Genomic DNA, 22,687 nt, shown 5'->3' with positions numbered 1-22,687 from the left:
TGAGACATCCCGAAGGTGGCCGAGCTACAGCGGTGTCCGTCAGACCATGAGACATCCCGAAGGTGGCCGAGCTACGGCGGTGTTCGTCAGACCATGAGACATCCCGAAGGTGGCCGAGCTACGGCGGTGTCCGTCAGACCATGAGACATCCCGAAGGTGGCCGAGCTACGGCGGTGTCCGTCAGACCATGAGACATCCCGAAGGTGGCCGAGCTACGGCGGTGTCCGTCAGACCATGAGAAATCCCGAAGGTGGCCGAGCTACAGCGGTGTTCGTCAGACCATGAGACATCCCGAAGGTGGCCGAGCTACGGCGGTGTTCGTCAGACCATGAGACATCCTGAAAGTCGTTAAATAAATAAAAATTACATCCTCAGCCTTCTTATATCTCCAGACACTTTAAAACCTACTAAAGGCAAACTTCAATATTTTATCAAATCCTTTTTTATATATATTTTTTTTATACCTGAAGGGGTCCTAAAATTCAAAATCAAATAGCCCCCCAAATCAAAAGTGGTATGGCGCCACACCTGATTGAAAAGTGCTGTGGCAAATGCCGGATAGCCACACGTTTTCCGGTGGCCCTGATTGCAGGCTTAATTTTTTGGATTGCGTAACAACGTCGGTTGACTCAATGTTATGTGCCAGTCCAGACGGTATCGACCCAGCCAAACATAAATGAAGAAACGGTTTGTTGAAGAAAATAGCAAATGGGCCAGGTGTGAGTGGGTGGCAGCGAGGATCAGTCTTCTGGGCTGTGAGAATGGCCATTTGGACCGGGGTGGTCCCCACACATAGATATCTATCCCTCCTTCCGAGCGCAGAATGGGCCAGAAGACCTGGGTTCGGGTAATATTTGACAATGTTTCAAATACTTTGAGCGTTTGCTCTAGCCTGCCTAGAGTGCCAGATGGGCGAAGCGTACCGTTTTGGGACTATTCTATTGGTTCATTCAAAGCCAGGCAAGCTTAGTCAAGCACAGATAAAGCATTTTAAATGAATTAAATGATTTCAAATAGTATTTGAACCAAGGGGGTCTGCACGGAATGGGCCAGGGAGAGGCACGGAGGCAGGGAATGTACAGTAAGGCAAAAGAACACAGAGAGGCGAGGACAATCTGCTACACAATGCTCGTTTACCAGGAACACTTCTGTTCTGCCATGTGGAGCATGCAGGCTGGAGAGATTTCACTCTTTTTTTTTTCTCTCAGTCTGGCATTGCAAGCAAGCTCTTGATTTATTCAGTGTTGGTTGGAAGAGAAAACTGTAGAAGGATTTAATTGAAATGACAGGCTTATATTTCAGTCTAGCCCGAGATGTAGTCTAGATATATAAGTTCAATACAGTCTGTATGGATCAGATGTGATTCTAGCCAATCCATCACCTGTCTAAAGTTAAAACTGATACAAATTGTTTGACACCCACAATTTCTCAGTTGTCCTCAAACAAACTACTCAGTCGTGTTCCAAAAATACTTCTTCAGAAAGCACATGATCTATATGGCTGCTGTATTTCCTTGCCAGATATGGCCGTGTGGCGTAAAGATGCTATGTGCTGTGACTGTGGGGGAGGACTAGCTGAGACTGGCTGATACTGGCTGAGACTGGGTGAGACTGGCTGATACTGGCTGAGACTGGCTGATACTGGCTGAGACTGGCTGAGACTGGATGAGACTGGCTGATACTGGCTGAGACTGGCTGAGACTGGCTGAGACTAGCTGAGACTGGCTGAGACTGGCTGAGACTAGTTGAGACTGGCTGAGACTAGCTGAGACTAGTTGAGACTGGCTGAGACTAGCTGAGACTAGTTGAGACTAGCTGAGACTGTCTGAGACTGGCTGAGATTGGCTGAGACTGGCTGAGAGTTGTTGGGACTAGTTGAGACTAGCTCAGAGTAGCTGAGACTAGTTGAGACTAGTTGACACTAGCTGAGGCTAGCTGAGACTAGTTGAGACTAGCTGAGTAGCTGAGACTAGTTGAGACTAGCTGTGACTACTTGAGATTAGCTGAGACTAGCTGAGAGTCGCTGAGACTAGCTGAGATTAGTTGACACTAGCTGTGAACAGTTGACACCAGTTGACACTAGCTGAGACTAGCTGAGACTAGTTGAGTGTGTGTGTGTGTGTTTGTATTGATGTGTCATTGTCATGACAACCTGTTTCCTGTCTGTTATCACTTCCTCCTTCCACAGGAGAACAGCATATCCTCCCTTAAGTCACACTAGAATGAGGTGATACAAACTAGTGTATTGGTGTCTTGTATACCATGTAACACTGCGTATCTGAAATAATGTCTATACACTTAAGACAGCCTATTCAATAACTGTCTATCTCATGTTGTTTCCTCATGTCAATGAGATCCTAATGGTCACACCTTCACAGATAGTTTAGTTGTATTACTGTGCAGTCTCAAAGGGAAAAAGGATGTGTAGAATTGCATTTTAGTGTAGACAGTATACAACAGTAAAAGCTACTACCGATATACACTGACCTGATATACACTGAGTACCAAACATTAAGAACACCTTCCTAATATTGAGTTGCACTCCCCCCTTTTGCCCTCAGAACAGCCTCAATTCGTCGGGGCATGGACTCTACAAGGTGTGGAAAAGCGTTCCACAGGGATGCTGGCCCATGTGGACTCCAATGCTTCCCACAGTTGTGTCAAGTTGGCTGGATGTCCTTTGGGTGGTGGACCATTCTTGATACACACGGGAAACTGTTGAGCGTGAAAAACCCAGCAGCGTTGAAGTTCTTGACACAAACCGAGTGGCGCAGTGCATCTCAGTGCTTGAGGCGTCACTACAGACCCCCCTGGTTCGATTCCAGGCTGTATCACAACCGGCCGTGATTGGGAGTCCCATAGGACGGCGCACAATTGGCCCAGTGTCGTCCGGGTTTGGCCGGTGTAGGCTGTCATTGTAAATAAGAATTTGTTCTGAACTGACTTGGTAAAATATAAAATAAAACTACCATAACCCGTTCAAAGGCACTTAAATCTGTTGTCTTGCCCATTCACCCTCTGAATGGCACACATACACAATTGTCTCAAGGCTTAAAAATACTTATTTAACCCGTCTCCTCCCCTTCATCTACACTGATTGGAGTGGCATCAATAAGGGATCGTAGCTTTCACCTGGATTCACCTTGTCAGTCTATGTCATGGAAAGAGCAGTGTGTTCTTAATGTTTTGTACACTCAGTGCATAATCTACTGTTTTGTTTCCTTCCAGCCCCAGCATGATGGTTTCCTTTATAGTGTTCTCATCTTCAGCCAAAGTGATGTTACCTCTCACTGGAGACAGGTATTATATATATAATTCCTCCTATTGACAATGTAATAAACCTTGTAATAACATATTGTTGCTATAACAAGTACTAAAAAGCGTTAAACTGACTCGTGTGGTTGAAGTTCAGTCATGACGGTCCCCTGTGGCTGTTTATATATGTGTCCACTCGTAAACACACCCGCTGTAGCGGAACACGTTGGATAGTGAATTGATGTCTTTCTGTTTTGAAGATATGAAATCCAGGAAGGCCTGGAGAGACTGAGAGAGGTGAAGCCAGCAGGGGAAACCTACATGCATGAAGGGATTAAAGCGGTACAGTATGGATAATCCCCAATAGATGCTTTATAGATGTTACACTGACTATCCACTAACCCTTACCCTAAATCTACTCTAAACCTAATCCTAAACCTAACCCTAACCCTAACCCGTAACCTAACCCTTAACCTAACCCTTATTCTAACCCTAAACCTAACCCTAAACCTAACCCTAAATCTACTCTAAACCTAACCCTAAACCTAACCCTAACCCTAACCTTTAACCTAACCCGTAACCTAACCCTTAACCTAACCCTTAACCTAACCCTTATTCTAACCCTAAACCTAACCCTAAACCTAACCCTAAACCTAACCCTAAATCTACTCTAAACCTAACCCTAAACCTAACCCTAAACATAACCCTAACCCTAACCTTTAACCTAACCCGTAATCTAACCCTTAACCTAACCCTTAACCTAACCCGTAACCTAACCCTTAACCTAACCCTAAACCTAACCCTAAACCTACTCTTAACCTAATCCTAAACCTAAACCTAATCCTTAACCTAACCCTAAACCTAACCCTAACCCTAACCCTAACCTAACCCTAAACCTAACCCTAACCCTAACCCTAAACCTAACCCTAACCCTAACCCTAACCCTAACCCTAACCTAACCCTAACCCTAACCCTAACCTAACCCTAACCCTAACCTAACCCTAAACCTAAACCTAAACCTAACCCTAACCCTAACCTAATCCTTAACCTAACCCTAACCCTAACCCTAACCTAACCCTAAACCTAGTCAAAACCACTCTTCTAATGACATGACCACACCTCACTAGAGAAGGCTTCAGTACTGTAGAGAATATCCCCCCCGTTATGATCATAACATTAAGATACTGTGCTAGCCTTGTCATTCTGCCATTGGCCATGTCTTTACTAGTCTGCTAGGCTTTGGTGTGTTTGATCAGTTTGGCACTAAACACTGTTTTAGATAGGGAGCAATTCAGATGCCTTGCATGCTGGAAATACTCCAAGTGACCTAAATAATAACTTCTAACTCGTAGTCTGGGTTCCAATTGGCACCATATTCCCTATATAGTGCACTACTTTTGACCAGAGTGAAAGGGGATACCTAGTCAGCTGCACAACTGAATGCATTCTCCATTTAACCCAACCCCTCTGAATCAGAGAGGTGCGCGGGGCTGCCTTAAGCGCCCCGGGGGAGGAGCAGTTGTTGTTGGGGGTTAACAGCCTTGCTCAAGGGCAGAACGGCAGATTTCTTCCACCATGCCGGCTGGAGGATTCAAATCAGCGACCTTTCGGTTGCTGGCCCAACACTCTTAACCGCTACGCTACCTGCCGCCCTGTAAGGTGCAGTGTGAAGGGAATAAGTACGCAGTCCTATTAAACGCTTCGGTCTGAATTTCTCTTCTACAGAAATACTGTATTCCATTTCAAATATAGTCAATTGATTCAGGAAATGAACTTTAAATCCAAGTCCAATTTTCCTTATTTGAAAGCATGGAGGAAAATTGAAATCGGCGTTGGAATTTCTGTTTACTTCCTGGCTAAATTGACTGAATTTAAAATAAATTGACCCCAACCCTGTACAGTTTGTTCTTATTCATTCATAATCACATATGTCTGTTTATTCCTCCATTTCCACCGCTTGTGGTTGAACCAAAAGGCAAACGATCAAATCAAAGCCCAAACCATCAAGTCCTCCAGCATCATCGTAGCTCTGACGGACGGAAAGCTAGATGTCTACATATACGACTTAACAGTTCAAGCGGTGAGCTTGATTTTATTCAAAAACGATGTTTACATTTTCATGTTTATTAGTTCAAGGTTCTTTTTTCCAGACACCGATTAAGCATGGCGTTGGACTAAAAAGCATGCTCAATGGAGAATCTTCATTTAAATGCTTTGTCATCCATGACTAGTCCAACGCCATGCTGGATTCAAGAAACCGTCCCTTAGTATCCAGAGTGTTACTTATTGTTGTAAAGTTAAAGTTATTTGTGTTGTTCTCTAATGCAGGCAAACAAATCGAGGGACTACGGTGCTCGAGTGTACTGTGTTGGAATCAAGGACTTTGACGAACAACAGCTAGCCGAGGTAGCTGACACTAAAGATCAAGTGTTCCCCGTCAAAGACGGCTTCCATGCACTCAAAGGCATCGTAAATTCAGTAAGTTTGTATTTTTTTGTTCATTTTTTTTTGTTCATTTATTCCCTAGAAATGTACAGTAAGGGTTCTGATTTAAAGTAAATTATTTTAGAGTTATTTGTTAACCTTTTTATGGAAGTTACTTTTACTTGAAGAGACGTTCAAATTGAGGTGCATGGATAGAGCCCATGGAAATAAGTGGTTGTTGCTCTGTTTCCTCCAACATGGCCGTGTCTCCCCAGTGCTGTGTCTTGTTTCCTCCAACATGGCCGTGTCTCCCCAGTGCTGTGTCTGTTTCCTCCAACATGGCCGTGTCTCCCCAGTGCTGTGTCTTGTTTCCTCCAACATGGCCGTGTCTCCCCAGTGCTGTGTCTGTTTCCTCCAACATGGCCGTGTCTCCCCAGTGCTGTGTCTGTTTCCTCCAACATGGCCGTGTCTCCCCAGTGCTGTGTCTGTTTCCTCCAACATGGCCATGTCTCCCCAGTGCTGTGTCTGTTTCCTCCAACATGGCCGTGTCTCCCCAGTGCTGTGTCTGTTTCCTCCAACATGGCCGTGTCTCCCCAGTGCTGTGTCTGTTTCCTCCAACATGGTCGTGTCTCCCCAGTGCTGTGTCTGTTTCCTCCAACATGGTCGTGTCTCCCCAGTGCTGTGTCTGTTTCCTCCAACATGGCCGTGTCTCCCCAGTGCTGTGTCTTGTTTCCTCCAACATGGTCGTGTCTCCCCAGTGCTGTGTCTGTTTCCTCCAACATGGTTGTGTCTCCCCAGTGCTGTGTCTGTTTCCTCCAACATGGCCGTGTCTCCCCAGTGCTGTGTCTGTTTCCTCCAACATGGCCGTGTCTCCCCAGTGCTGTGTCTGTTTCCTCCAACATGGTCGTGTCTCCCCAGTGCTGTGTCTGTTTCCTCCAACATGGTCGTGTCTCCCCAGTGCTGTGTCTGTTTCCTCCAACATGGCCGTGTCTCCCCAGTGCTGTGTCTGTTTCCTCCAACATGGCCGTGTCTCCCCAGTGCTGTGTCTGTTTCCTCCAACATGGCCGTGTCTCCCCAGTGCTGTGTCTGTTTCCTCCAACATGGTCGTGTCTCCCCAGTGCTGTGTCTGTTTCCTCCAACATGGTCGTGTCTCCCCAGTGCTGTGTCTGTTTCCTCCAACATGGCCGTGTCTCCCCAGTGCTGTGTCTGTTTCCTCCAACATGGCCGTGTCTCCCCAGTGCTGTGTCTGTTTCCTCCAACATGGTCGTGTCTCCCCAGTGCTGTGTCTGTTTCCTCCAACATGGCCGTGTCTCCCCAGTGCTGTGTCTGTTTCCTCCAACATGGCCGTGTCTCCCCAGTGCTGTGTCTGTTTCCTCCAACATGGTCGTGTCTCCCCAGTGCTGTGTCTGTTTCCTCCAACATGGCAGTGTCTCCCCAGTGCTGTGTCTGTTTCCTCCAACATGGTCGTGTCTCCCCAGTGCTGTGTCTGTTTCCTCCAACATGGTCGTGGAACAGCCCGACAGAATAACAGTTAGTCATTGGCCTCATGGTGACACTATTCATACCTCTCAGAGAGAGGAAATATTCAGTCACAATTGAAGGACGGAAGTGGGCGGGGTTCCTCCACCATTTAATACACCCCGTGCAACTCCTCATAGCTGCAGAGCTGCAAAGCATTGATCAGCTGAAAGACTGTTTAGGGTCCAAATGAAACACAGAGCATTCTCCAGTGATACGTAATATTGGACGCTGCTGTACTAGCTGGCCTCCTCACTCGGATTTCTAGGATTTGAGATCATCTGTGCAGCTTTCAGCTTTCTTTCCGTGGTGACTTCATGACAAGTGTTCCAGATAAATACCTGAAGGGAGAGACTACATGACAAATGTTCTCGAAAAATACCTGAAGGGAGAGACTTCATGACAAATGTTCCAGAAAAATACCTGAAGGGAGAGACTTCATGACTAATGTTCCAGATAAATACCTGAAGGGAGAGACTTCATGACAAATGTTCCAGACAAATACCCGAAGGGAGAGACTTCATGACAAATGTTCCAGACAAATATCCGAAGGGAGAGATTTCATGACAAATGTTCCAGAAAAATACCCGAAGGGAGCGATTTCATGACAAATGTTCCAAACAAGTCAGAGCAACTTCTGAAGCTTTGTCGTTAGCTAGTTACAGTTCTGAAAGCCGACTATTAGTGACTTCAAATTGTAATTAAGGTTATGAAGTGCTACACAACACTGTTAGTTCAACCCAATGTTTTGATTGTTGACTTGAGTGTAATAAGGAAGTTATCTGGCTATTTTGGGCTTTCTAGTTTCAAGTTGTATTTGTCACAATACCTTGGAAGCCCTTCCTTGCAGCATTATTCATTATCACTATAGTATAACTAAAAAACACTGGAGAAATAAGAAAGAAGAAAAAAAAAAGAGACTGTAATCTCTATTCAGGGTCAGCTACAGTTGAAGTTGGAAGTTTACATACACTTAGGTTGGAGTCATTAAAACTCATTTTCAACCACTCCACAAATTTCTTGTTAACAAACTATAGTTTTGGCAAGTCGGTTAGGGCATCTACTTTGTGCATGACACAAGTCATTTTTCCAACAAATGTTTACAGACAGATTATTTCATTTATAATTCACTGCATCACGATTCCAGTGGGTCAGAAGTTTACATACAATAAGTTGACTGTGCCTTTAAACAGCTTGGAAAATTCCAGAAAATGATGTCATGGCTTTAGAAGATTCTGATAGGCTAATTGACATCATTTGAGTCAATTGGAGGTGTACCTGTGGATGTATTTCAAGGCCTACCTTCAAACTCAGTGCCTCTTTGCTTGACATCATGGGAAAATCAAAATAAATCAGCAAAAGCAATTTCCAAACGGATGAAGGTACCACGTTCATCTGTACAAACAATAGTATGCAAGTATAAACACCATGGGAACACACAGCCGTCATACCGCTCAGGAAGGAGACGCGTTCTGTCTCCTAGAGATGAACGTACTTTGGTGCGAAAAGTGCAAATCAATCCCAGAACAACAGCAAAGGACCTTGTGAAGATGCTGGAACAGGTACAAAAGTATATATATCCACAGTAAAATGAGTCCTATGTCGACATAACCTGAACGGCCGCTCAGCAAGGAAGAGGCCACTGCTCCAAAACCACCATAAAAAAGCCAGACTATGGTTTGCAACTGCACATGGGGACAAAGATCGTACTTTTGGAGAAATGTCCTCTGGTCTGATGAAACAAAAATATAACTGTTTGGCCATAATGACCATCCTTATGTTTGGGGGAAAAGGGGGATGCTTGCAAGCCGAAGAACACCATCCCAAACGTGAAGCACGGGGGTGGCAGCATCATGCTGTGGGGGTGCTTTGCTGCAGGAGGGACTGGTGCACTTCACAAAATAGATGGCATCATGAGGAAGGAAAATTATGTGGATATATTGAAGACACATCTCAAGACATCAGTCAGGAAGTTAAAGCTTGGTCGCAAATGGGTCTTCCAAATGGACAATGACCCCAAGCATACGTCCAAAGTTGTGGCAAAATGTCTTAAGGACAACAAAGTCAAGGTATTGGAGTGGCCATCACAATGCCCTGTCCTCAATCCTACAGAAAATATGTGGGCAGAACTGAGAACGCGTTTGCGAGCAAGGTGGCCAACAAACCTGACTCAGATACACCAGCTCTGTCAGGAGGAATGGGACAAAATTCACCCAACCTATTGTGGGAAGCTTGTGGAAGGCTACCCGAAACGTTTGACCCAAGTTAAACAATTTAAAGGCAATGCTACCAAATACTAATTGAGTGTATGTAAACCTTTGACCCACTGGGAATGTGATGAAATAAATAAAAGCTGAAATAAATCATTTCACATTCTTAAAATAAAGGGGTGATCCTAACTGACCTAAGACAGGGAATAATTACTAGGATTAAATGTCAGCAATTGTGAAAAACTGAGTTTAAATGTATTTGGCTAAGGTGTATGCAAACTTCCGACTTCAACTGTAGATACAGGGACAGCTATATACAGGGTCAGACCCCATCCCGATTTGGGTTGATGACAATGCAAAGACCGTCAATAATAACCTGCAGAACTTGAGACAAACGCGTGCAGAATTAATCCATGGGATGGCTTGATTGGCCAGTGAGTGGCCAAGCCCTCGTCACACCTACGACTTGTTTTGCTCATCAAAACCCAGCCGTTTCGCGCCACCGCCAGCTATTGCCCTCATAATAGCCGCTGTGAAAATAGCAAAATATATTTCTGACACACCCCCCTGACCTGTAGCGCCACTGCCAGCTCTAAGAGTCACCACTCAGTTAGGTTTGTTCAAATAGAACACACAGTGTCATACACATCGTACTTACAGTAATCATATGATGTGACCCCTGGTGACTGATGGGCTCTGCACATCTCAACCTATACTCTTAAAGGTACGATCTGGGAATCATTTTAATTATTCGTACCCATGTGATGACTGTCAGCCCTTACATCTAGAGCACTTGTCTGAATTCTGTATAACAAATTCAGGTGGCGGGGGGGGGGGGGGGGCTGCCATATTTCTGAAATACAAATTCCAGATTGTAGCTTTAAAGGTTCCAAATCAGACTGTCGTAGTAACTGCTCTTCTCCACTTCAGATTGAAGTTTCCGTGGCGACGTCCATGAAGGGTCCAAGTGTCATATATTTGCCGTTAATGTGCTTATTTTTACCGATTGTGTACGGTGGATTTGCATAGTTTGTCCTTTGTTGATTTATTGGCGTAGTAGGAGATAGTGTGCTCGTATGACAGTGGGCTCACATAGAAAGCCTTTTTATATGATAATGTCGGCTGGTGGGTTTTAATAGAACGGAGGAATGTAATAGTCTCGCATAATTTCCCCATAAAGGATTACATAGCTCCCCCATCTCTCCCCCTCATCTCTCTCTCCCCTTTCTCCTCCGCATAGCTCCCTCTCTCTCCCCCACTCTTCCCCCACATAGCTCCCTCTCTCTCCCCCACTCATCCCCCACTAATCCCCCACATAGCTCCCTCTCTCTCCCCCACTCTTCCCCCACATAGCTCCCTCTCTCTCCCCCACTCTTCCCCCACATAGCTCCCTCTCTCTCCCCCACTCATCCCCCACTAATCCCCCACATAGCTCCCTCTCTCTCCCCCACTCTTCCCCCACATAGCTCCCTCTCTCTCCCCCACTCATCCCCCACTCATCCCCCACATAGCTCCCTCTCTCTCCCCCACTCTTCCCCCACATAGCTCCCTCTCTCTCCCCCACTCATCCCCCACTCATCCCCCACATAGCTCCCTCTCTCTCCCCCATTCTCCCCCACTCGTCTGATAACGGACTGTGATGTATTTATTATGCATCTGAGTAATGCTGCCGAAACCATTCTGTATGTGTGTGAGTGTGTGTGTGTGTGTGTGTGTGTGTGTGTGTGTGTGTGTGTGTGACTAATGTTGTCATATCCATTCCGTTCTGCAGATATTAAAGCAGTCCTGTACAGAGATCCTGACAGTAGAGCCTTCCAGTGTCTGCGTTAACGGTGAGGGTTAGATTGTTGTGTGTGTGTGTGTTTGTGTGATTAGTTGTTTGTTTGTGTGTGTGTGTTGTTCCCATCAGCAGTCACACCCATCCCAGGCTGGAATTTATATTCTGTTTCTGCTTGTGAAGTGTGCATGTGTGTGTACAGATGTAGGATCTTAAATTGAGCCAGTTTGCTACAGCAGGACAGTAATTGTTGTGTGGGTTATCATTAACGGACATTTTTGTAGGGGCTGATACTTTCTTCGTAAGGGAAAATCAAGTCTGAAATTTCAAAGTGGAAATTACAAACTTCAGAAGCCTTTCTGAACCTCAAATACAGTATAAGTTTAAAATGTCCTGCATTGCAGGAAAGTTCTCCTGCAACAGGGGGATCAAATTAAGATCCTACACCTGTATGTGTGTGTGTGTGTGTTAGTGTGTGTGTTAGTGTGTGTGTGTGTGTGTGTGTGTGTGTGTGAGTGTGTGTGTGTGTGCGCGCGTCCGTGTATGTGTCTGTGTGTTATTCTAGGGCCCCTCTCCTCACTATCTCCTCTGTCTTGTTTACATAACAGAGTCGTTTGACATCGTGCTGAGAGGGAACGGCTTCTCCGTGGGACGAGGCAACGACAGGGTCGTCTGTAGCTTTATAGTTGGCACGAAGACATACAGTAATTACACACACACACACACACACATATCATACAGTAATTACACACACACACACACACACACACACATATCATACAGTAATTACACACACACACACACATATCATACAGTAATTACACACACACACACACACACATATCATACAGTAATTACACACACACACACACACACACACACACACACACATATCATACAGTAATTACAGAAACACACACACACCAATCATACAGTAGCCATCTTAACATGTCAAGTGAAAGACCCAAACAGGATATAGAAGTATGATTGTGGTTAGGGCTATGTACCTTGGTAATTTAGTTTCTATTTTAAACGTGTAGTCTGTTCTGTCAATAAATAGATATTTCAGGAAGGAAACTGCATTGGGCAAAAGCCAAACCCCTCTCTCCCTCTCTCCCCCACTCTCTCCCTCTCTCCCCCCCTCTCTCCCTCTCTCCCCCCCTCTCTCCCTCTCTCCCCCCCTCTCTCCCTCTCTCCCCCACTCTCTCCCTCTCTCCCTCTCTCCCCCCCTCTCTCCCTCTCTCCCCCACTCTTCCCCGTCTACCCTTGTCCCATTTCTCCTCATGACAAATGTCTTGACTATAATACATTCTGCAAGTCAGTTTAGCATGTCTCTGTGTGTGTGTGTGTGTGTGTGTGTGTGTGTGTGTGTGTGTGTGTGTGAGTGTGTGTGTGTGTGTGTGTGTGTGTGTGTGTCTGAGGTAGTGTGCAGGGAAGTCATTCTAGTCTGTATTTTCCAGATCAGAAGCCAAGTGTTGTGCTGAATGATTATCTCCTGTGTCCTGCGCCGGTGCTGCATGAAGTCGGACAGTAAGTACTCAATGGGAAGGTGGTTCGATAAAGAAGTGCGTGTGTGTGTGTGCGGGTGTGTGTGTATGTGTGTGTGTGTGTGTGTGTGTGTGTGTGTGTGTGTGTGTGTGTGTGTGTGTGTGTGTGTGTGTGTGTGCGAGTGCGTGCGTGCGTGCGTGTGTGTGTGTGTGTGTGTGCGAGTGCGTGCGTGCGTGCGTGTGTGTGTGTGTGGGGGGGTAAAACTATTAGAACATCAGCACTGACATTCAAGCCGGCCTCACATTCTTTCCAGTATTTGAAAGCATTTGATATATATATATAGATTTAACCCATGGTGTGACCAAAAACAGAAAGGCACTGCAGAGCTCAAGAACTGAAATGTAGTACGTAGAGGTTATTCTTCTCTGACGTCATTGGTTTAATCCTCAAACACAACAACACCTGATACTGATGTTCTCTCTCTAACTCCAATCTAAAATACCATGATTGTATTGGGGGGAAATGTGGTCCGGAACGTATTAAGTTTAGAAACGTTCCATGAGATTTCTTTTATGTATAGCAAGTTGATCCACTCACAATCCGACAGTAACATCATCTCATATAATCCACTCAATTTCTAATCCAAAACTGCTGCTGATAACATGTTTTGTACCGTTGTCCTGTGGTATTAAAGTTTCCCATGTAGATTTACCTTATTTCTCCTTCACTATAGACCACACTGGGCCAGGGCCCGTATTCACAAAGCATCTTGGAGAAGGAGTGCTAATCTCAGATCAGATTTGCCCGTTAGGATCACGATGACCTGATCCCAGATCAGCACTCCTACTCCGAGACTCTTTGTGAATGCATGCCCTGATAGAACCTGAACTCCCCCTGCTCCTGTCATCTGAAGAGGCTTGCTTAATTAACTCTTGGCATGGCCACGGTGACCCGTTAAGTAGTTAGCTGCTAGGCCTGGTACAGCGGGCTGGGTAAACACATCTGTTCTGGGGCTTTAAAGGGGATGTGTGACAGATGCAGCGATTCCCTTCTCCACGCTCTCTCCATTTAAATAATTCACCATGTTACCGTGACAATCCCCTTTCCTGCCCATCCCTGCCCCCCCCCCCCCCCCCCCCCCTCCGGACCACCTGCATCATGGATTGAGTGGAACGTCTGAAGGTTCTGTATCCGTCTCTGTCCCATCTGTCTGCCTCTCTGCTGTCTCCGACTCCGTCGATGGTGATGCTGGCCGGGGGGAAATCGGTTAGATCAGTTGGTTAGCATGGACGCTAGCAGAGGGAAAAGCCTATACATCGTTGAAGAAGGATTATATTGGCCAAGGGTATTGAGCTCTTTGTGCTTTGTGTTCTCTGATTTGGTCTAAAGCATGTGGTTTGGTCTAAAGCATGTGGTTTGGTCTAAAGCATGTGGTTTGGTCTAAAGCATGTGGTTTGGTCTAAAGCATGTGGTTTGGTCTAAAGCATGTGGTTTGGTCTAAAGCATGTGGTTTGGTTTAAAGCATGTGGTTTGGTTTACAGCATGTGGTTTGGTTTACAGCATGTGGTTTGGTTTAAAGCATGTGATTTGGTTTAAAGCATGTGGTTTGGTTTACAGCATGTGGTTTGGTCTAAAGCATCTGGTTTGGTTTAAATCATGTGGTTTGGGTCACCAAGTTTCACCGTAGGGATGGTGCCAGGTTTTCTCAAGACGTGACGCTTGGCATTCAGGCCAAAGAGTTCAATCTTGGTTTCACCAGACCAGAGAATCTTGTTTCTCATGGTCTGAGAGTCCTTTAGGTGCCTTTTGGCAAACTCCAAGCAGGCTATCATGTGCCTTTTACTGAGGAGTGGCTTCTGTCTGGCCACTCTACCATAAAGGCCTGATTGATGGAGTGCTGCAGAGATGGTTGTTCTTCTGGAAAGTTCTCCCATCTCCACAGAGGAACTCTGGAGCTCTGTCAGAGTGACCATTGGGTTCTTGGTCACCTCCCTGACCAAGGCCCTTCTCCCCCGATTGCACAGTTTGGCCTGACGGCCAGCTCTAGGAAGAGTCTTGGTGGTTCCAAACTTCTTCCATTTAAGAATGATGGAGGCCACTGTGTTCTTGGGGACCTTCAATGCTGTACCCTTCCCCAGATCTGTGCCTCGACACAATGCACCTGAGCTCAATTTCAAGTTTCATAGCAAAGGGTCTGAATACTTCTGTAAATAAGGTATTTCTGTTTTTTATAATGTATTTCTAAAAACTTGTTTTTGCTTTGTCATTATGGGGTATTGTGTGTAGATTGATGAGGGAAAAAATTAATTTAATCAATCTCATAATAAGGCTGTAACGTAACAAAATATGGAAAAAGTCAAGGGGCCTGAATACTTTCCGAATGCACTGTACATTACGCATTCAGTCACTTGGTGGTGGCGCAGGTCTCATCTGTGGTGACAGCTGTGGCATGGTTCAGTCCTGGAACAAAGGCATCTGTTAGTGCCCCTTCCCATCTCCCCCTTCCCCTCTCCACCAGATCACCCCCCCCCCCCCCCCCCCTCCTGTCCCTTTCCCCCCTGTGTGTTGATGATAACAGGGTTGAGTGGCAGTGCTCTTGCCCCGCCGTGTCTCACCTGGTGTTCGCACAACAACGGGTAAAAGAAAACTTAGGGGCCTGCTGACACCTGGTTGACACCTGGCTGACACCTGGCTGACACCTGGCTGACACCTGGCCAACAGACAGGACAGGACAGAGCAGGTAGCCAATGCAGCGAGCCTCATCAATAATCGAACAGGACAATCAGAGGGCTGCTGACCGTGTCAGTTGTCCAATTGGTGCCATTTGATGTCATAGCCGTAAACATCTCTGGGTCATTGAAAAGCGGCCAAAAAAAATAAATAATCTCTTATTGGGTGGAGCATTGGGGTCTGCCTCCCTGTAGCGTTTAGTTCAGTTGCTGTGATATGTATTGTTCTCTTGGCCCAATGTAACAACTCTAGTTGAGCCCTGAAGGTAAAGAATAGGATCCCAATGGAAATACCCGACAGTGGACGTATGATTCAATACCTTTAGCAATGCAACAAAAAACCTGGAGGTTATGTATTGACTAACATGCACAGCAAGTCACGAGTAACAATCCAAATATTTAGCGGGTTTAATAGTTCAGAGGAAAGTAATGTTGAAAAGGAGAAATAGCATGACCTTAGTTTGTGGGTGCGGTCGGCAGCACCAGGTAAATAATACATGAACATATCCTTCTGTTGCTCTGTCTCTTCTTATAACTTGTGATGTTATAAACCCCTGTGAATGACAGTGGAAGGCAGCTGTTAGGGTTATGTCTGAATAGATGGGAGATGAGAGGGGGGAAATGTCATGCCAGAGGTAAAATGGGCAGGGGATCACTCCAAGGGATGACTCTAAAACCTTGTAAAGACTGACACACGTTCCCAGGGACGTCAAGGCAGACATGGCAGACGACCCAGGCCTCTCCTTGTATCACTGGAGATTTCTATACCGGGAAATGGACAAACCTGGGTTCAATTACTATTTGAAATAATTCAAAATACTTTATCTGGGCTTGCCTGGCTGACTGGACCAATAGAACTGGACCAAAACTGTAAACCCCACCCACAAGGCTCTCCAGGCAGAATAGAGAAAATGCTCAAAGTATTGAAAATATTTCGTATAGTATTTGAACCCTGGTCTGGTCATTGGAGATCTCTGAGCTGGGATGTGGAAACTTCTCTTTCCCTCCAGTCTAGCGGCTCCTGTCAGAGCGCCTCGTCGTTCTGTGTGACGCTAAGCGCTAGTGATGCGATACAGCTGGACCAGCGGACACCGGTGTCACTAATGGCTTTCCAACTTTTCCTTAAAGACGGGGAAAATTGAGGAGGGTGAATTATTCAGAGTTGAACATGTTGCGAGGAGGGCTGTCACTAAGAGTTGTGGAAACGTCGGTCCGCTGGAGGACGCGTGGCAGAGATTCTGTCAGAATAGAGGAAACTCTTTGAACTCTGAAGAGAGGGATCGTGTACGGTGCGAACCTCAGCATTGATCAAACGTTAGGCCAAGCACATGTTTAAGTTTCCATTCCATTCAAATGTCTGCAATGTAACGTGTGTTTGTTTGCAGTCTTCATGGCCTGGTCATGCAAAAGGGATTTTTTCTCCTGGTTAAATCAATCTATAATATATTATATAGATAAATAAAGGAGGATCACTTTTGAAGAAAGAAGTGCAAAAATATGGTGATCGTGAAACTACTCAAAATATTGTTCTTATTTCAATCAGACTATTTCACTGAGTGATGAGGTCCTCACAAATAATTATGTTCCCACAATCACAATATTTGTTTTGTGTTATTCAAAAAAAATGTATGGTGAAATTGACTTATGTCTACATAAGAGGAGCAGATGTTTGTCCTGTCTGTGCAACACTAACTCTTACCAATTACACTGAAAAATACATATAAACGCAACATGCAACAATTTCAAAGATTTTACTGAGTTACAGTTCAATTAAGTCCTAATCTATGGATTTCACATGACTGGGAATACAGATATGCATCTGTTGGTCACAGATATCTTTAAAAAAGGATCAGAAAAACAAGTCAGTATCTGGTGTGACCACCATCTGCCTCATGCAGCGTGACACATCTCCTTCACATTGAGTTGATCAGGCTGTTGATTGTGGCCTGTGGAATGTTGTCCCACTCCTCTTCAATGGCTGTGCGAAGTAGCTGGATATTGGCGGGAACTGGAACACGCTGTCGTACACCTTGATCCAGGGCATCCCAAACAGACCATGGAAGAACTGGAAACATTTTTAGCTTCCAGGAATTGTGTACAGAGCCTTGTGACATGGGGCTGTGCATTATCATGCTGAAACATGAGGTGATGACGGCGCATGAATGGCACAACAATGGGCCACGGTATCTCTGTGCATTGAAATTGCAATCGATAAAAATGCATTTGTGTTCGTTGTCCGTAGCTCATGCCTGCCCATACCATAACCCCACCGCCACCATGGGGCACTCTGCTCACAACGTTGACATCAGCAAACCACTCGCCCACACGATGCCAACGATACAATTGAAACTGGGATTTAACTGTGACGAGCACACTCTAGCGTGCTAGTGGCCAACGAAGGGAAGCATTTGCCCACTGAAGTCGGTTACGACGCTGAACTGCAGGTCAGGTCAAGACCCTGGTGAGGACGACGAACACACAGATGAGCTTCCCTGAGATGGTTTTTTGACAGTTTTGTGCAGAAATTATTCGGTTGTGCAAACCCACAATTTCAACAGCTGTCCGGGTGGCTGATCTCAGACGATCCCGCAGGTGAAGAAGCTGGATGTGGAGGTCCTGGGCTGGCGTGGTTACACATGGTCTGTGGTTGTGAGGCCAGTTGGATGTACTGCCAAATTCTCCAAAACGACGTTGGAGGTGGCTTATGAAAGAGAAATGGATATTCAATTCTCTGGCAACAGCTCTGGTGGACATTCCTGCAGTCAGCATGCCAATTGCATGCTCCCTCAAAACTTGAGACCTCTGTGGCATTGTGTTGTGTGACAAAACTGCACATTTTAGAGTGGCCTTTTATTGTCCCCAGCACAAGGTGCACCTGTGTAATGATCATGCTGTTTAATCAGCTTCTTGATATGCCACACCTGTCAGGTGGATAGATTATCTTGGCAAAGGAGAAATGCTCACTAACAGGTGTGTAAACAAATGTGTGCACAACATTTGAGAGAAATACGCTTTTGGTGCGTAAGGAACATTCATGGGATCTTTTATTTCAGCTCATGAAACATGAGAGCAACTCTTTATAAGTGGCGTTTATATATATTTTTTCAGTGTAATTACCTTTTTGTATCTTTTCAAGAAATCCCAACACCTCAAACCTCAGCTCTTTGTTGTCTGACTACCGTATGGTTGGGTTGTGGTGCCATAATGCTGGAATCCTTAATGGTGAAACTGCCACGTCCGTTTGGGATATTACAACAGCAAATAAGTTACTGCAAACAACAAACACGGTTTTTTTCCCCCAGGGACATAATTGCACGCGCGATAGAAGAGCACAACATGTACTGCTCCTCAACTCTGCAACAAAAACGATAAGAACGGAGGTTGGGTGGCCAGTGGCTCTGTTTCCCCCTACTGTGGATTCAATCTTTAAATATGTCCAGCTCACCGTGGCAGGGGAAAATATGTCCAGCTCACCGTGGCAGGAGAAAAGATGTCCAGCTCACCGTGGCAGGGGAAAAGGAGAAGGAAGCACTTGGAAGGAAGCTCTTAGTTAACATGCAAGAACCTAGAAGGAAGCTCTTAGTTAACATGCAATAACCTGGAAGGGACAGTTTTTCTTTCACACAATTGCTATGCATATGCAGACAGTCTAAGCGTTTTAAAGCCCAGTCTTATCTATGAAATTAGAGGGGAAAAGAGTGCTCTGGTGATATTATTAAGATGTTGGTGTATATACACTGAGTGTACAAAACATTAGGAACATCTTCCTAATATTGAGTTGCACCCCTCCTTTTGCCCTCAGAACAGCCTCAATTTGTCAGGTCATGGACTCCAAAAGGTGTCGAAAGTGTTCCACAGGGATGCTGGCCCATGTTGACTCCAGTGATTCCCACGGTTGTGGCAAGTTGGCTGGATGTCCTTTGGGTGGTGCACCATTCTTGATACACACGGGAAACTTTTGATGGTGAAAAACCCAGAGGTGTTGCAGCTCTTGACACACTCAAACCGGTGCGCCTGGCACCTACTACCATATCGTGGACTTCAGGAAATAGCAGAGGGTGCACCCCCCTATCCACATCGACGGGACCGCAGTGGAGAAGGTGGAAAGCTTCAAGTTCCTTGGCGTACACATCACTGACAAACTGAAATGGTCCACCCACACAGACAGTGTGGTGAAGAAGGCGCAACAGAGCCTCTTTAACCTCAGGAGGTTGAAGAAATTTGGCTTGGCACCTAAAACCCTCACAAACTTTTACAGATGCACAATTGAGAGCATCCTGTCGGGCTGTATCACCACCTGGTACGGCAACTGCACCGCCCGCAACCGCAGGGCTCTCCAGAGGGTGGTGCGGTCTGCCGAACGCATTATCGGTGGCAAACTACCCTCCCTCCAAGACACATACAGCACCCGATGTCACAGGAAGGCCAAAAAGATCATCAAGGACATCAACCACCCGAGCCACTGCGAGGTCAGTACTAGTGCATCAACGCTGGGACCGAGAGAATGAAAAACAGCTTCTATCTCAAGGCCATCAGACTGTTAAATAGCCATCACTAGCACATTAGAGGCTGCTGCTGCCTATTGAAATCACTGGCCACTTTAAGAAATGGAACACTAGTCACTTTAATAATGTTTACATATCTTGCACTACTCATCTCATATGTATATACTGCATTCTATAATATTCTACTGTATCTTAGTCCATGCCGCTCTGTCATTGCTTGTCTATATATGTATATTTTCTTAAATTCCATTCCTTACTAGTTTTGTGTGTATTAGGGATATGTTGTAAAATTGTTAGATATTACTTGTTAGATATTACTGCACTGTCGGAGCTAGAAGCACAAGCATTTCGCTACACCCGCTATAACATCTGCTAAACACGTGTATGTGACAAATACATTTTATTGATATCCCGTTCGAAGGCACTTAAATCACCCGCTGAATGGCACACATACACAATCCAAACTCAATTTTCTCGAGGCTAAAGAATTACCCTTAAACTCATCTCCTCCCCTTCATCTACACTGGTTGAAGTGGAATTAACAAGTGACCTCAGTAAGGGATCATAACTTTCACCTGGATTCAGCTTGTCAGTCTATGTCATGGAAAGAGCAGGTGTTCCTAATGTTTTGTCCACTCAGTGTAAACCTGAAATATTCAGTAGTAGAAAAAGAGAATATCCATGGCTTAAATTATATTATTATTCTTTTTTTCCCAACCCTAATTCTAACCTTCTCATTGTCTTCTTCCTCTATTTCTTCTAAAGCACAGAGCCAAGTCACATACACAGCACCTCCTAAATACTGTATGATCCACAATACCAGTCAAAGCCCAGTCACAGACACAGCACCTCCTAAATGTGTTCCACAATACCAGTCAAAGCCCAGTCACAGACACAGCACCTCCTAAATATGATCCACAATACCAGTCAAAGCCCAGTCACAGACACAGCACCTCCTAAATATGATCCACAATACCAGTCAAAGCCTAGTGGACATGAACAAAAACATGAGGCATAGTCTTTTTTTAAATGGACATACATCCATCACTGAAATATTGAGTGTGGAAATAGGAAAGGTGATATAAAGATTGAATTCGGGGTTTAGGCTATTTAAATTCCAGTTGCCATAGTAGTGGACACTAGAACAGACAGTCAGGCGGCAGCTCATCTGTTGAAGCCACAGGAAGATAGAAGGCCAAGACAGAGCCCCAGGGCTAAATCCACAGACAGAGCCCCAGGGCTAAATCCACAGCACAGAGCCCCAGGTCTAAACCCACAGACAGAGCCCCAGGGCTAAATCCACAGCACAGAGCCCCAGGGCTAAATCCACAGCACAGAGCCCCAGGGCTAAATCCACAGCACAGAGCCCCAGGGCTAAATCCACAGCACAGAGCCCCAGGGCTAAATCCACAGCACAGAGCCCCAGGGCTAAATCCACAGCACAGAGCCCCAGGGCTAAATCCACAGACAGAGCCCCAGGGCTAAATCCACAGCACAGAGCCCCAGGGCTAAATCCACAGCACAGAGCCCCAGGGCTAAATCCACAGCACAGAGCCCCAGGGCTAAATCCACAGCACAGAGCCCCAGGGCTAAATCCACAGCACAGAGCCCCAGGGCTAAATCCACAGTACAGCGAGAACACACACATACCTTCACCCCCCACACACACAGCCAGGCGAACACTCAGACCAGACAATAGACAAGTGTTTTACATATTTCTTTATTTTTTAGGGTGGGTTGATTTCAGGCGTTTCAGTCGTTCTGTTTCCTGTTTAAAGACAGGGTAATTGGATCTGGTGTAATAGATATATACGGAAATAGCTCTGCCGTTCATCATTAGGGTTTTAATTGCACCATTTTTGGGCTCTTTCGACCTCATGAAAGATAAGTCATCCATAGGTCCCCTGTTCAGGGCACTACTCTATTCTATTGTGGCGTTAACAGTGTGTGTTTCGCTTGTCTTTCTAGGTCGATGGATATCCTGATCAGTCTGAACCATGGAAAGTCCTTCATCTCTAGTGCCTTCACCATCTACGCCACAACATGTGTGAGTTTACGTTGTCCAATATCTTCTAATAAAAGGGTAAAGTAATATGGCCTGTATGTATCTACAACTTGTGTATATGTAGAATATTTTGTGTGTCTGTATTAATTTTTAAATGCATATTTTAGTCATATAGCAGATGCTCTTATCCAGAGCAACTTACAGTAGTGAGTGCATACATTTTTCATACTTTGTCATACTGGTCCCCCGTGGGAATCAAACCCTCAACCCTGGCGTTGCAAGCGCCATGCTCTGCAAACTGAGCCACACGGGACCTACGTCCTATGTGCGTACCTCTGACTGGTCTATCTGTCTAACGTATGACCTCTGATTGGTCTATCTGTCTAACCTATGACCTCTGACTGGTCTGTCTATCTAACCTATGACCTCTGACTGGTCTATCTATCTAACCTATGACCTCTGACTGGTCTGTCTGTCTAACATATGACCTCTGACTGGTCTATCTGTCTAACCTATGACCTCTGACTGGTCTGTCTGTCTAACATATGACCTCTGACTGGTCTATCTATCTAACCTATGACCTCTGACTGGTCTGTCTGTCTAACGTATGACCTCTGACTGGTCTGTCTATCTAACATATGACCTCTGACTGGTCTATCTGTCTAACCTATGACCTCTGATTGGTCTGTCTGTCTAACCTATGACCTCTGATTGGTCTGTCTGTCTAACCTATGACCTCTGACTGGTCTGTCTGTCTAACCTATGACCTCTGACTGG

General features: G+C 45.5%; 1 protein-coding gene across 1 annotated transcript in view; it reads left to right on the top strand.

Annotated features, from left to right (window-relative positions):
• Positions 1-22,687, top strand: part of LOC311122223 (anthrax toxin receptor 2-like) — an 80,131-nt gene that overhangs the window by 6,450 nt on the left and 50,994 nt on the right. Inside the window, exons 3-10 of the mRNA XM_084196609.1 lie at positions 3,228-3,299; positions 3,515-3,596; positions 5,230-5,334; positions 5,583-5,732; positions 11,178-11,238; positions 11,792-11,887; positions 12,644-12,713; positions 21,874-21,952. Of these exons, the coding sequence (XP_084052735.1) occupies positions 3,228-3,299; positions 3,515-3,596; positions 5,230-5,334; positions 5,583-5,732; positions 11,178-11,238; positions 11,792-11,887; positions 12,644-12,713; positions 21,874-21,952 (715 nt within the window). The remainder of the gene's footprint in view (positions 1-3,227; positions 3,300-3,514; positions 3,597-5,229; positions 5,335-5,582; positions 5,733-11,177; positions 11,239-11,791; positions 11,888-12,643; positions 12,714-21,873; positions 21,953-22,687) is intronic.

Source organism: Coregonus lavaretus, assembly GCF_964263955.1.
Source record: "Coregonus lavaretus genome assembly, contig: HAP1_SCAFFOLD_633, whole genome shotgun sequence".
In the NCBI taxonomy this organism is placed as follows: domain Eukaryota; kingdom Metazoa; phylum Chordata; class Actinopteri; order Salmoniformes; family Salmonidae; genus Coregonus; species Coregonus lavaretus.
This window is presented reverse-complemented; position numbering and strand designations above follow the sequence as displayed.